Source organism: Chrysoperla carnea, chromosome 4 (assembly GCF_905475395.1).
Source record: "Chrysoperla carnea chromosome 4, inChrCarn1.1, whole genome shotgun sequence".
In the NCBI taxonomy this organism is placed as follows: domain Eukaryota; kingdom Metazoa; phylum Arthropoda; class Insecta; order Neuroptera; family Chrysopidae; genus Chrysoperla; species Chrysoperla carnea.
This window is the reverse complement of record NC_058340.1, coordinates 1,514,823-1,526,765: the sequence shown is the minus strand read 5'-3', so window position 1 is coordinate 1,526,765 and position 11,943 is coordinate 1,514,823. Positions and strand designations below refer to the sequence as shown.

General features: G+C 28.3%; 1 protein-coding gene across 1 annotated transcript; it reads right to left on the bottom strand.

The window, feature by feature from the left end:
• Positions 1-6: 6 nt before the first annotated feature.
• LOC123297645 (transmembrane protein 214-A) lies at positions 7-11,556 on the bottom strand. Its single transcript, XM_044879392.1, has 5 exons — positions 11,370-11,556; positions 9,704-9,846; positions 1,685-2,062; positions 1,222-1,340; positions 7-315 (listed from the first exon to the last, which is right to left on the bottom strand). Exons 1-5 carry the CDS (start codon positions 11,539-11,541, stop codon positions 198-200), a joined length of 930 nt encoding a protein of 309 aa, XP_044735327.1. The 5' UTR covers positions 11,542-11,556; the 3' UTR covers positions 7-197.
• Between the last annotated feature and the right edge of the window lie 387 nt (positions 11,557-11,943).

The following is an 11,943-nucleotide window of genomic DNA, read 5'->3' as shown; positions in this document are numbered from 1 at the left end:
TAAAACCTATCACAACTAAAAACAAACTCATTTATTTTTTCATTTCACAATAAAGTTGATAAAAAAACCAGCAGGTTCGGCAGCAGGTCTCTTCAATACATCAATCACACATCCATCATCCGTTGTAACGTAGTAACACAATTTAAACTTTAATATTTTATATATTGTCTTTTATTTTATTGATTTATGTTCAATGTTCAATCAACATTACTGATCATTTCATAGAACCAATCATAATAACGGGTTGCATACTGTTGAGTTGTATTCAATGCTTCTAATGTTGCTTTTTGTAGATTATCAGGTGAAAGTTGGCCTCTATCAGAATCAAGTAAAATTAAAATATTACATCACATCAACAATCATTTATTATTAGTCTAATAAAATAAAATAGAATATCATGGTAATAGTAAAAATTAATGCATCTGTGAAATTTTTTGATTAGTTGTTTATTAGATTTTAAACATTTTGAAAAAAAAAATCGACTTCTCAGGGGCGTACCTAACCCCCTTTTGAGGGGGGTAGTTGAGTTTTATCATTTCTTTATAAATTACAAAAAAGTGGAGTCGTTGTCAGCCAAGGAAACAAAAAGTTTTTTTTATTTCGTGATTTTTAGTGAATCTGAAGTACACCAACTAATTTTTCACTAAAAAAGAATCATCGAAATCGGTTGACGTGATATTGAGTTATTCGTCCTCTTGTCGTGCATAATGAAATCAAATTTAAGACTTTTATGGTTTTCTCATGGATGGCGTTGTCAGAACTAGACCAAAATAAAATGGGACCACACGGGAAGCACCAGCTTTCAAAAAGTTAAAGAATCATCGAAATCGGTTGACGTGATATTGAGTTATTCGTCCTCTTGTCGTGCATAATGAATGCAAATTTAAGACTTTTATGGTTTTCTCAGGGATGTCGTTGTCAGAACTAGATTAAAATGAAATGGGACCACACGAGAAGTACCAGCTTTCAAATGGATAAAGAATCATCAAAATCGGTTCACCCAGTCAAAAGTTCTGAGGTAACAAACATAAAAAAAAAAAATTCAGTCGAATTGAGAACCTCCTTCTTTTTGGTTTGAAGTCGGTTAAAAATTAAAATCACTGTTAAATCTCAAAAATTAATATGTGTATGTGACTGTTAACATTTAGAGTGAAGTTTTTATTCATTTTTGGGGTTAGATACTGACTGCTCTGCTAAAAAATAAATAAAATAAGTACTTACACAAATACTTTTGTAACAAGATACTCTCGAACAATTCCAAAATATTCTACAATTAAGTTACCAATATAATGCGACACTTCGACTACTTTATCAACTAGTCCTGGTGCATATGATTCAATCTAAAAATAAAAAACAAATCAATCAATTTATTATTATAATTATTACATTATAAAAAGGCATCACAAATCAATGGTTAAATCAATTCTTAAGGTGTTTCAATCATTTTTTTCCTTGAATAACATTTTGAACTCTACAATTTAACGTCGGTTTGATCACTATAACATATTGACGATCAAGTGTGTGAATTTTGCAACAAAACATTACTTCCGATTTCTTAGGGAAATTCAGGCGATAATCCATGCAATCATGACGCTTATTTTTTACAAAGATAAAATAACAGATACTTTGGAAATTTTGCAATGGCCTCTTGAACCACTAGATGTATTAAAATAAGAATACTTACAATAGCAACAACAACTGGAACTCTTAACATGATAATTTCCAAAAGTTCAAAATAAGCATTCTTTGCAACAATAAAAAGATTATGCATCAGCTCCACATATGGTAATAAAAAGTCTTTTGCATGTCCATAATAAACATGTCCATTTTCTTGTGACCATTTTACAGCTTTCCTACTAAATATGATTGTTTGTTTTAATGCTGTTTGTCCATGACTCCATATTCCTGACTCTTTTAGGAATTTCTTTGTATCACTCTTAGCAAAACCTCCATGTTCATTCGAATCATAAACTACAAATGCAACTGCTGCTGATATTACTAAGAAAAAAATAAATCTCTTCCATGGGAATGTTTTTGGCACTGTCATCTTGTCTATTAATATCTGTAACAAATGCAATTCAATCCAAATCATTATTCAATGTTAAATTTTTATTCTAACAATAACTACGTGTCCAAAATAGCCATTGTCCAAATTTATAAATACGGGTGGCTACTATTTAAATACGATAAAAGTAATATGTGGTATCTGATCACTTTTTTTAATGTATAAAATGTTAAGTAACCCATTACTATGGAGGTTGCTCATTTACGAACTCGACTTCATTTTTTATGTCCCGAACACGCTATAAAAATTTCAGCTAGATCTCTTTTCGTTTTGAGTAATCGTGATGACAGACGGACAGGCAGACGACAGACAGACAGACAACCGGAAATGGACTAATTAGGTGATTTTATGAACACCTATACCAAAGTTTTTGTTCATAGCATCAGTATTTTTAAGCGTTAGAAACTTGGGACTAAACTTAGTTATACATTTGTATATTTCATATGCATGGTATAAAAATGTTCCTTTTGTCAACATCATAGTTTACCCGTGAGGGCACTAATTAGACTAGAAAATAAGTATTCATTTTCTCTCCACCTAAGAAGCTTCGAGCATCTACTTCAAAATGAAGGAAAGAAGAAAATTCCTGATGATAAAACAATAAAAATGAACCATTATGACGATAATATTGTATTTTCCAGTAAATTTGGATCTAGTACAATATGCTTTAATTCAAATTATCTATTTTTGTTCAATTAACAATTTTAATTAGCTATAAGCTTCGTTAGCCTTATAGAAATAATTTCTGTTCTGACCTAATTAGTGTCCTCACAGATAAACTGTGATGGTTGACAATAAAATATTTCAAACAAAAGTTGTTAATTTTTTTATAAGGAATATTTTTTACATTTAAACTTTTGTTCTATCTCTTACGGTTAACAAGATCCAAGCTCTCATAAATTTTCAAAACTTCTTTAAAAGTAAGCTTTAATCAATGCAGTCGAACAGTTTTTATAAAGATTCATTGACTGGTCCTGGATTCCGAGATATGACTATTTTTATATCTTACGGCTCTCTATTATAAATATAGTTTGAAATTGAATGCAAAAACTTATTTACATAGTCGACATTCGGCATAACAAAATAAATAAACAGCGTCAGCATGGTAATAACCTTTATATTAGTTAAAGTTAAAGTCAGTAACTCTGTGTTTAAAAATAGCTCATTGTGATATGCAACACAACAAAATCATTTAATACTCCAAAGTTATTGGCGAATGAGCAAAATGTACATTTGATAGAGTTTTTTTTTATCATTCACAGATTTGTTTTTTAGTTATGAACAGTTGTGTTTAAATTTTATCATGCAACAATGCGAATTTATGTAACCTTTAGAGTTCAGACCAAAGGCTTTCTGAATTTTTAATTATTGTATTCATTAGTAAATATAACGATAAAAAATTTATTTAAAAAAATTTGATACAAAATTCTCTCTAAATATTAATTCACAAAACCCATAGCCCCCTCCTTCAGATTTTCTTGAAACTAAAACACACTATCAAATTACCTTTAAAAAACAAATGGGTTACCCTAAGACTCACAGTGCCACAGACAGACACACATTGCGTCGGTGGTTAATAATAATAAAACCTAAGAGGTGTACCAAAAATGGGCCATTAGCACTCAAAGATGAGATGTCTCCGGGTAAGAGATATTAATTGAAGCAGATGAAGCTAAAGGGTTTTTTCGATACCCTCCACGCAAAAACCCACAGATTCTCCACCGGGATTTCTCCCTTCATCATCCTACATACAGGCTTTACAAGTGGTATCATTAGAGATCTCCATGTTATGAAGGTGGAAGTTCAATAAACGATGTATTGTCAAGATTCCCACCAACCTTCTCAACTGTACTGTAATAAGTTTCAGACCAGCACAGTCTAATAGCCTAGTTATGGTAATACACAGTTTGTCCTGTCACATGCCCTGCGCAAAGTCCCAGTAATCAAGATGGGCTTGTGGTAGCCATTCTTTGATTCGATATGGCGATTCATTTCCTCGAAGCTTTCATAGACTATCCTCGATTGGAATCTTGACGCCTCAAGGCCCCGAAGAGCGGCTTGACTATCTGAGAAGATACTGATATGTGCCCCACTCTCAGCATGGCGAAGATTGCTGATTGCAAAATCGTCGCATATTGACACCTAGAGGAATCCAATGACAGATATATCTCCGTGTGTCGGGGGTTAAAAACGGAATGCCAGACGTCAGAAATTATGATAGTCTATCAATCATACAAAATATATGAAATATATAATGTACTTTCTTACAAGAATTTCTTGAACAAATGATTATAAGATAAATTCTAGATCATTTACAATTTTGCTGTGACAGATATTTCCGTTTTACTAATAATTCGAATATAGGGTGTCTCTATACTATCGTATTAAAAGAGCAGAACGATATAAAGGATCATTAATTTCTCAGGAAACTCTTGAATGTGATGTATAATTAATTAACGCAGTTGTTTTCTTAGCGTATTTTCGCTAGATTTAATATTTACAATGTTATTTACGTCTAAAAATGTTGGATGTGATACATTCATAAAGCAAAATTTTGGTGAATAAATTTCAGCAAATTTAATTTTCTGTGACTTTTTTTATAAAAATTTCAAAACTTATCGAAAAATTTTAAGACTACAAACTATAATAAGCCATCTCCTGTTCATAATACATCGAATCCAAAAATTGCGAAGGTGGTAATTCAATGTAGAATTGCAGGGATTATTTTATCTGTACTTATTTGGAATAAGTTAAAACTTGTTTTACAGGAAAACTGATTTAATTATAAACTCTAGAATTGATTTACTACAATTTAATTTTATCACTCGACAAAATTTTCTGAAACGTCTTAAAGAATCTCTCTGTAAAATTGTTGTTTTCAATAAACAACAATATATTAATCCTTTAAATTAATTTTTTCCAGATAATAATTATGTAAATTTTTTAAATTATAGGTGTGAAAATTCTAAAGTGCAAACTCTATAGGTAGATATTCATTACTAATTAAATTTCAGATAATCAAAGAAATCAATGTTTCTTAGAGTCATCTGTCAGATGACCTATTGAACCTAGAGGTATATAAATAACATTCATTTAATGAAAATATAAAAAATTATTATAATTACTAATTACATAATTCTAGAAGTTATTTTTATGATTTTTTCCCATATTAGATACCTGTGTATTATTTAAACATTTTATATTCAAAGTAACCAAAAATTGTTTTAAGTAACCATATTAGACAGTTTTATTTAAAAAACCAGTAGTATTTTTAAAACTTCAATATAATTAAATTATTTCATACAAGATTATAAAATTTAGCACAATATCCTTAATCGTTTAAAAAAGTTTTGATAAGTAACAATGTAAAAAATTTTTATTCAATTATAATCTTTACAAGATTAAAGCTAGGGTCAAAATAAAGTAATTAACTACATTGATTAAAATTATAATTTACTTACAATTAAAAGTTGAAGAAAACAAAATAATTTTTAAGTTGAAATGCACAAAACTCGATCAATAAATTACCGATTTGGTTTATTTACAATAAATTAGAAGTATTATAAACTTTTTATTGAAGTAAATGCTTAAATGGAATGTTAATTAATAATTTAAATAAAAATTAATTTTATTCAAATAATCAAAGTGAATATTTGTCTATCCATAATGCAAAATTTAAAAAAATTAAATTTTTATTAAAATGCTATGTCACAATCACAAAGTATACCTACAGAGTTCAGTTGGTATAAGAACAACTTCGATTATTTTATTTGTACATCTTTACATCGAACACTGCGCACAGCACAGGACAGGACTATTACCACCGGAACTCTATCATTTCAACTAGGGTTGTCCTTTTTTTTTGCGGTTAAAATATATTGGTTATTATAGGTAAGAAACAAAAAGTACATAGTATCAAAATAAAGTACAATTTATTTGCCTTTATTATTATGTTTAAAAACATATTTTTAAACCTCGCAACAAAAAAAAAAGGGTTTTATAAGTTTGACCCCTATGTGTGTGTGCCTGTCTGTCTGTATGTCTGTGATAAAGTTACGCCTAAACGGATGAACTGATTTTAATGTTTTTTTTTGTTTCATATGACAGGTAATTTAATGGAGAGTGTTCTTAGCTATGTTTCAAGTGCGAATTTAGGGTTCCATTAAAAAGTTTTTTCGTGTACTTCATTGTTCTTACTAAGTAAAGAGAACAATTACCTCAAATAACGTATAATACTTTATAATAAAGTATTAGTAAAGTAAGGCAACCCTAATTTCAATTGTACTATACAAAGGTAGAAAATACATAAACCCGTAGAAAATACATTTGTGTATTTACGATTCACAATAAGTTTAGCATTACGTTACAATTTTTATGTTAACCTATTAAAAATTGGACAAGCGCGTGTTATATTATATACGCAAAAATAAGGGTTCCACTGGCTTTACTTAGTAACACGGTAAGTAATTTAATTTAGATAAAATTGTAGAAAAGGAATAACTGAAGGAAAAAAGTTCCTCATCAAAAAGGTGTAAGCTGTTAAATTGTTGGATTAAGATTAAGCCCTCTTCCGCCTCTATCTAATTAATGTATCTTGTTCAAAACAATTTGCCAATTTACCTTTTTTTATATGAAAAAAGCTAAAAATGGCAAAGTTATAACATCAAAACTTTTTTTTGAAATTTGACTTTAGAAATATAGGCGAATATTACAAAAGTTTTTTCCCTGTAAAATTTTGTAATTTTGGAGCTACCAAAAATTTTGTATCCTGCCTCAAAACCCCCTAATAATAATCGAATGAGCTTATTATGAAAAAAGACACCTGTATATATAAATTTGTATGTACATGACATAATGTGCAAGTGATATTTAAAATTCAATTAATGAATACGGAACCCTATAAATTATAATTAATCTATGTTAATAGAATAGAAAATAGAAATGTTATACGATGGCGGATGGATGTTGAACTTGACAGTTGACAAAATCTTTCAATGTCACTTGATAAAATATGATTATTATATGTATTCTCTTTCTTACATACTGGTATCAAATAAGATAATGTTGCAAAGACTCTAATATTAAAATATATAAACTCTATGTGTACGTCTCACAGTGGAGTATTTATATCAAATTTCCGGACAAAATATAATGAAGGGATTTTTATGCTCAAAATTGATTTTTTTTTAGTCATATTCGTATTCAAACCCAATTATTTCATTTTCTTCTTCAATTTGTTTAACTGTTTTTGCTTCTGTGTCACTTTTTTTTATTATCTATGCTTGCTTTTGTTTCCACGTAATGTGATTATGGAATTATTAGTTACAAATTTGCATTTTTTTTACTTTTGACTCCAGCTCTTATCTCATACTTATCTTAGTCTTAAAAGAAAAGGCGCAAGTTCGCGCAAGATTTTTTTCATAAACATATTATAAAATACTTAAACTTTTCCCTGTTACAAAAAATTTTACCGAGCAAAAAGGAGCACATAAAGAAAAAGCTTTGATTTTGATAAATTTAATGGAAAAAAGTTACCTTTTTTTAACAGCAAATATTAATTACAAATATTTAATATTAATAGAAAAAGTATGGAGTATTTAATTATATTAATAGAAACCTGGATGATCGAGCTTTACTCGGTATTTTTAGAGTTACAAAGACACAAATTTTATACTAATATAAGTATCGTTTAAAATGTTTTCACACAAATACCAATTTGAATGTCTCGCTAATTCACTTTATTTCGTTAACTACAATAAACACCAATAGATGTCAGGAAGAGTCGTATTTTGCAGTTTGTTTCACTTTTCTCTGAAAACTCGGATAAAACGAAATTTTCTAAAAATGAAACCCAGCTAGATCGGCTTTTCGCCCCAAAAAAAACCCTGCATATTGATTTTCATGAATATATAACAACAATAATAACATGCATCCGTCAGAGCAGATAGATTGCGGCTTACAAAACAGGCGGAGGGCGAGGTTAAGGTAGCTCAAGTGACCTCTTTGTGATGGAGTGATTATCTAACTACACTAAAAAACAACTTTCAATGCAAAACAAAAGAGTTCTGACTTTTGTCCGGAAATTCGGTATAAATATTCCACTGTACGTCTTAATATGTACTTATCTATTACTATGATAAAATATTTATTTAAAAAGAAACATTTTCGAATGTTGGATTACTTCAAAAATTATAATCATAAGCTAATTACTATCTCTATTTTTTAAAGCGTTATCTTTTATTTATTTATTTTTTCTTTTTAGAGATGTCATTTAATCATTTATTTATGTTTTTTTTTTTTGTTTAAAATCATAAATGAACAATTAAATGTGACTATGATGATCATAAATCAAATATATAAGATAACAAGTGAAAATAAACAATTGACTAAGTTAATTGTTGAAATACCATGTATAGAAATTATTGAATATCAGTGTTTGATTATTTTAAATAAATTAATTATAAAAGTTTAATAAACACAATTATGGTGGCCTTCTGGTGGCCAATTGTTTTAGTTTTCGAAAATTTTTAAGTATCTGTTGGAATTCTTTCACGTTTTTCGAGAATCTTTCACAAGAACACTAGTTGAAGTCACTTGAAAATTTCAACAGATTATCTTTTATAGTTTTGGGGAAAATGGACCCCAAAGTTTAGTCCTAATTTGCGTCTTCAATGGTAAACAGAAAAAATGTTTTAAACGAAAGTTAATAATTTTTTTTAGAAGGAACATTTTTTACATTTAAACTTTTGTTCTATTTCTACCGGTTTACAAGATGAGTTCAATGGACTCAAGATCCAATTGATCTATGTTGCTCATTTAAAATACACGCTATAAAATTTTCAGCTTGAACTAATTAAGAGATTTTTAACACCTATTTTATTATTATCTTGGGACGGAAATTATTATACCTTGATATGTATTTTATATATAAACAGGTTATAAAAATTGTGACGGAAATTAGCTTATGATAATAATTTTTGAAGTAATGATGACGTCATTGATTATTGTATTTACTGTGATAATATTAATCTAAGAAATGAAGTCGGATTGTCAAAAGATTGCAATTCTAAAGAACAAAAAATTTGTAATGAAGGAGCTGAGTTAACTAAGCGAATTCACTCAGAGATTGAAAAAAATACCAGGTTATTCTTGAAATCGAATATTGCACTTTTATAAAAAATATAAAAATATTTTCTAACTAGCTCGATGCGTGCGTAATTCCACGCCTGTAGTTACCGTAACCCGTGGCTAATAAAAATAACAGCCGACAAATTCCGTAGAAAAGTATTGAAAAAAGTCAAAAGTCCTTAAATTAATGTTTTGAGTTTTATTTATCTAGAGTATTAGGAGAGAATCTATAAAAACTAACATGTTTACCTAATAAACTTATTTAAATTTATGATATTTTTCGTTCAAATTATTTATCCAACGTGTTTTTTCCTAAGCGGTATATTTTTCGTCAAACCTAGACATAATAAGCTTGAAAATGTGGGGTGAATCATGGAATTTGTATGGGTAGGACAGAAAAAAACTTGCTAGAGTATTAATATATAAGATTTGAAAAAATTAAAAATTTGATACTTTGCGCTTTGGTATTTGATATTATCGAAAAAAGATGTTTAAAATTAAAAAACTTACTTTACTTAATCGTTCAACTTCATGTATTGAATCTTCGTTTTTCTTATTTTGAATTAATAATTTATTGTCATTATTAAATCCATACAATAAATTTAACAATTGTTTCTTATCGATTGTAACATGAACTTTGTACCATTTACTTTCTGTAAATAAATCATAAAATAAAACAAAATTACTAAAAATACTTAAATCGATCAAACTAAATTCATCTCTAATCAATTACAACCACAAAGTATTGATCATTTAATGATGTATAAGCATCACAGCAATTTTTTTATTAAAAGGGTCTAGATTTATGTATGGGTAGATTTTTACTCAAAGAATATGTGGTTCAAATTTCAGCTTATAGCCCGTGGGATACCACGAATTTTTTTAAAATGATAAAAACATATTTGAAATTTTGTGAGGGGCTTCCTTTTGACGAGTCTACCAAACTTTCTTCTATGATTTTTTTTTCGAAATGGTTGCGTTTTCAAATGAGCATGATACCGTCATATTTAAGTTATTATATCGGTTTCTAAGTCAATTAGAATTAAAATAGTGCAGTAAAAATACGCGTTTTTTGAGATTTATGAAAGAAGAATAATTCATGTATATTTTTATCAGAGTTTAAAACTGCATTTTAAATAAATATGCTAGAGGAATTGTAGATAATGTAAAAGAAAGAAATTGTAGATAATGTAAAAAAAAGTCTTTTTAATTTTAGAATGTGAATTATAATAACTGTTTTAAAATAATATGATTGAATAGTAAGTAATTAAATATTTGCATTTGTATTGAATTGATAAAACCACTGTTTTACTGACTGACTTATTTAGCCACGATCACAATATTTTGTTACTGTTGAAATATGATATTTAATATTTATATACAAACAAACAAACAGTATTTATTATTCAATTGCAAAATCAACACTCATTACCAATAAATAATCCAATTTACAACATTCTCAATTTTAAATTATTACCGCCTTGGTGGAATTATTTTCTGCCAATAGTCTAATTTAGTTTTGTGGTGTTCTGTGGTACCTAGAAAAGTTAAGGTCTTCACCCCCACTTTGAAATTTCACCAAGCCCACCCCGACTTTGAAATTTCAAATAGCATCGCCTACCTTGTGATACTTCATTTGAAAGGCCATACAAATCTCTTCAACCATGGTAAAAAAAATAAAATTGATCGATTGGTTCGTTCATAAGATAAACTACACAGAAGGTAGAAGTTATGAAATCCATTTTCTGGGTAGTCTATCTTAAGAACCAAACGATCGATTTCATTTTTTATCATTGTTGATCAGAGAATTTTATGTCCTTTCAAATTAGGAGTAACAAGGTAGGAGGTGCCATTTGAAATTTCAGAGTTGGGTTGGCTAGGGCCGAATGAGTGTAACCTAAAATTCTCTAGGGACCATATTTTAAACTTCCCCCTTGATGTCTAAGTCGACTTGTTTTCACTCAAAACAATAATCACATCAAGTCAAGATTTACCGTGTTGTCAGACAGACAGGCAATTTGGTGATTCGTTGAACCCCTAAACCAAAATTTTGTTGGTAACATCAATATTTTTAAGCGTTACAAACTTGGGACTAAACTTAGTATACCTTGATATATTTCATATACGTGGTGTAATTCAGATATAATTTTGATTTGAATGAAAATAAAATACTTACTGATAAGTGCTAATAAACTAGCAGTGGCTGTAATATTTTTCGTATATATTTCTTTCCAAACTGTTAAAGTTGGTTGTGATTCTTGTAGAATACATTTCATTGCAATATCTAATAGATCTATTTTAACAGCATCTTCTAAATGATAATGATTCTGTTGTTGTATTTTTTTCATTATTAATTCAAATAATAAACAATATTTTCCATTTGATCGATTATCAAATATTAATGATTGTAATAATGTATTACAACTTTGTAAATCTTTTTTAAAATCTTTTTGTATATTTAGTTGTATAATACCATTTATTAAATCATATAAATATATAAAATTCTCAAAAGTTAATGTACCTGGTGGCCATTTTTTATATAAAAATGATTTTATACAATTTATTATATATTTTGTATAGTTTTTCATTTCAATCATATCAATCATCATTTCTTGTATTACTGAAAAGTAAATCAATTATTTTCATCAATTTGTGCCTAAACTATTTAAAGGCTTATATCCATCTATAATATTCAAATAATTCATTTTTTTACAATTCTGGAATGTTCATATATTTAAATATATTCTCTG

Excerpts from the sequence above, each read along its gene's own strand:
- LOC123297645 (XM_044879392.1), bottom strand. The coding sequence starts at position 11,541 with ATGAAAAAAATACAACAACAGAATCATTATCATTTAGAAGATGCTGTT. Across the intron at positions 9,847-11,369 it reads TAGTTTATTAGCACTTATCA|AAAGTAAATGGTACAAAGTT; the intron begins GTAAGTATTTTA and ends ATTTATTTACAG. Across the intron at positions 316-1,221 it reads CTTGTTACAAAAGTATTTGT|AGGCCAACTTTCACCTGATA; the intron begins GTAAGTACTTAT and ends TGATTCTGATAG.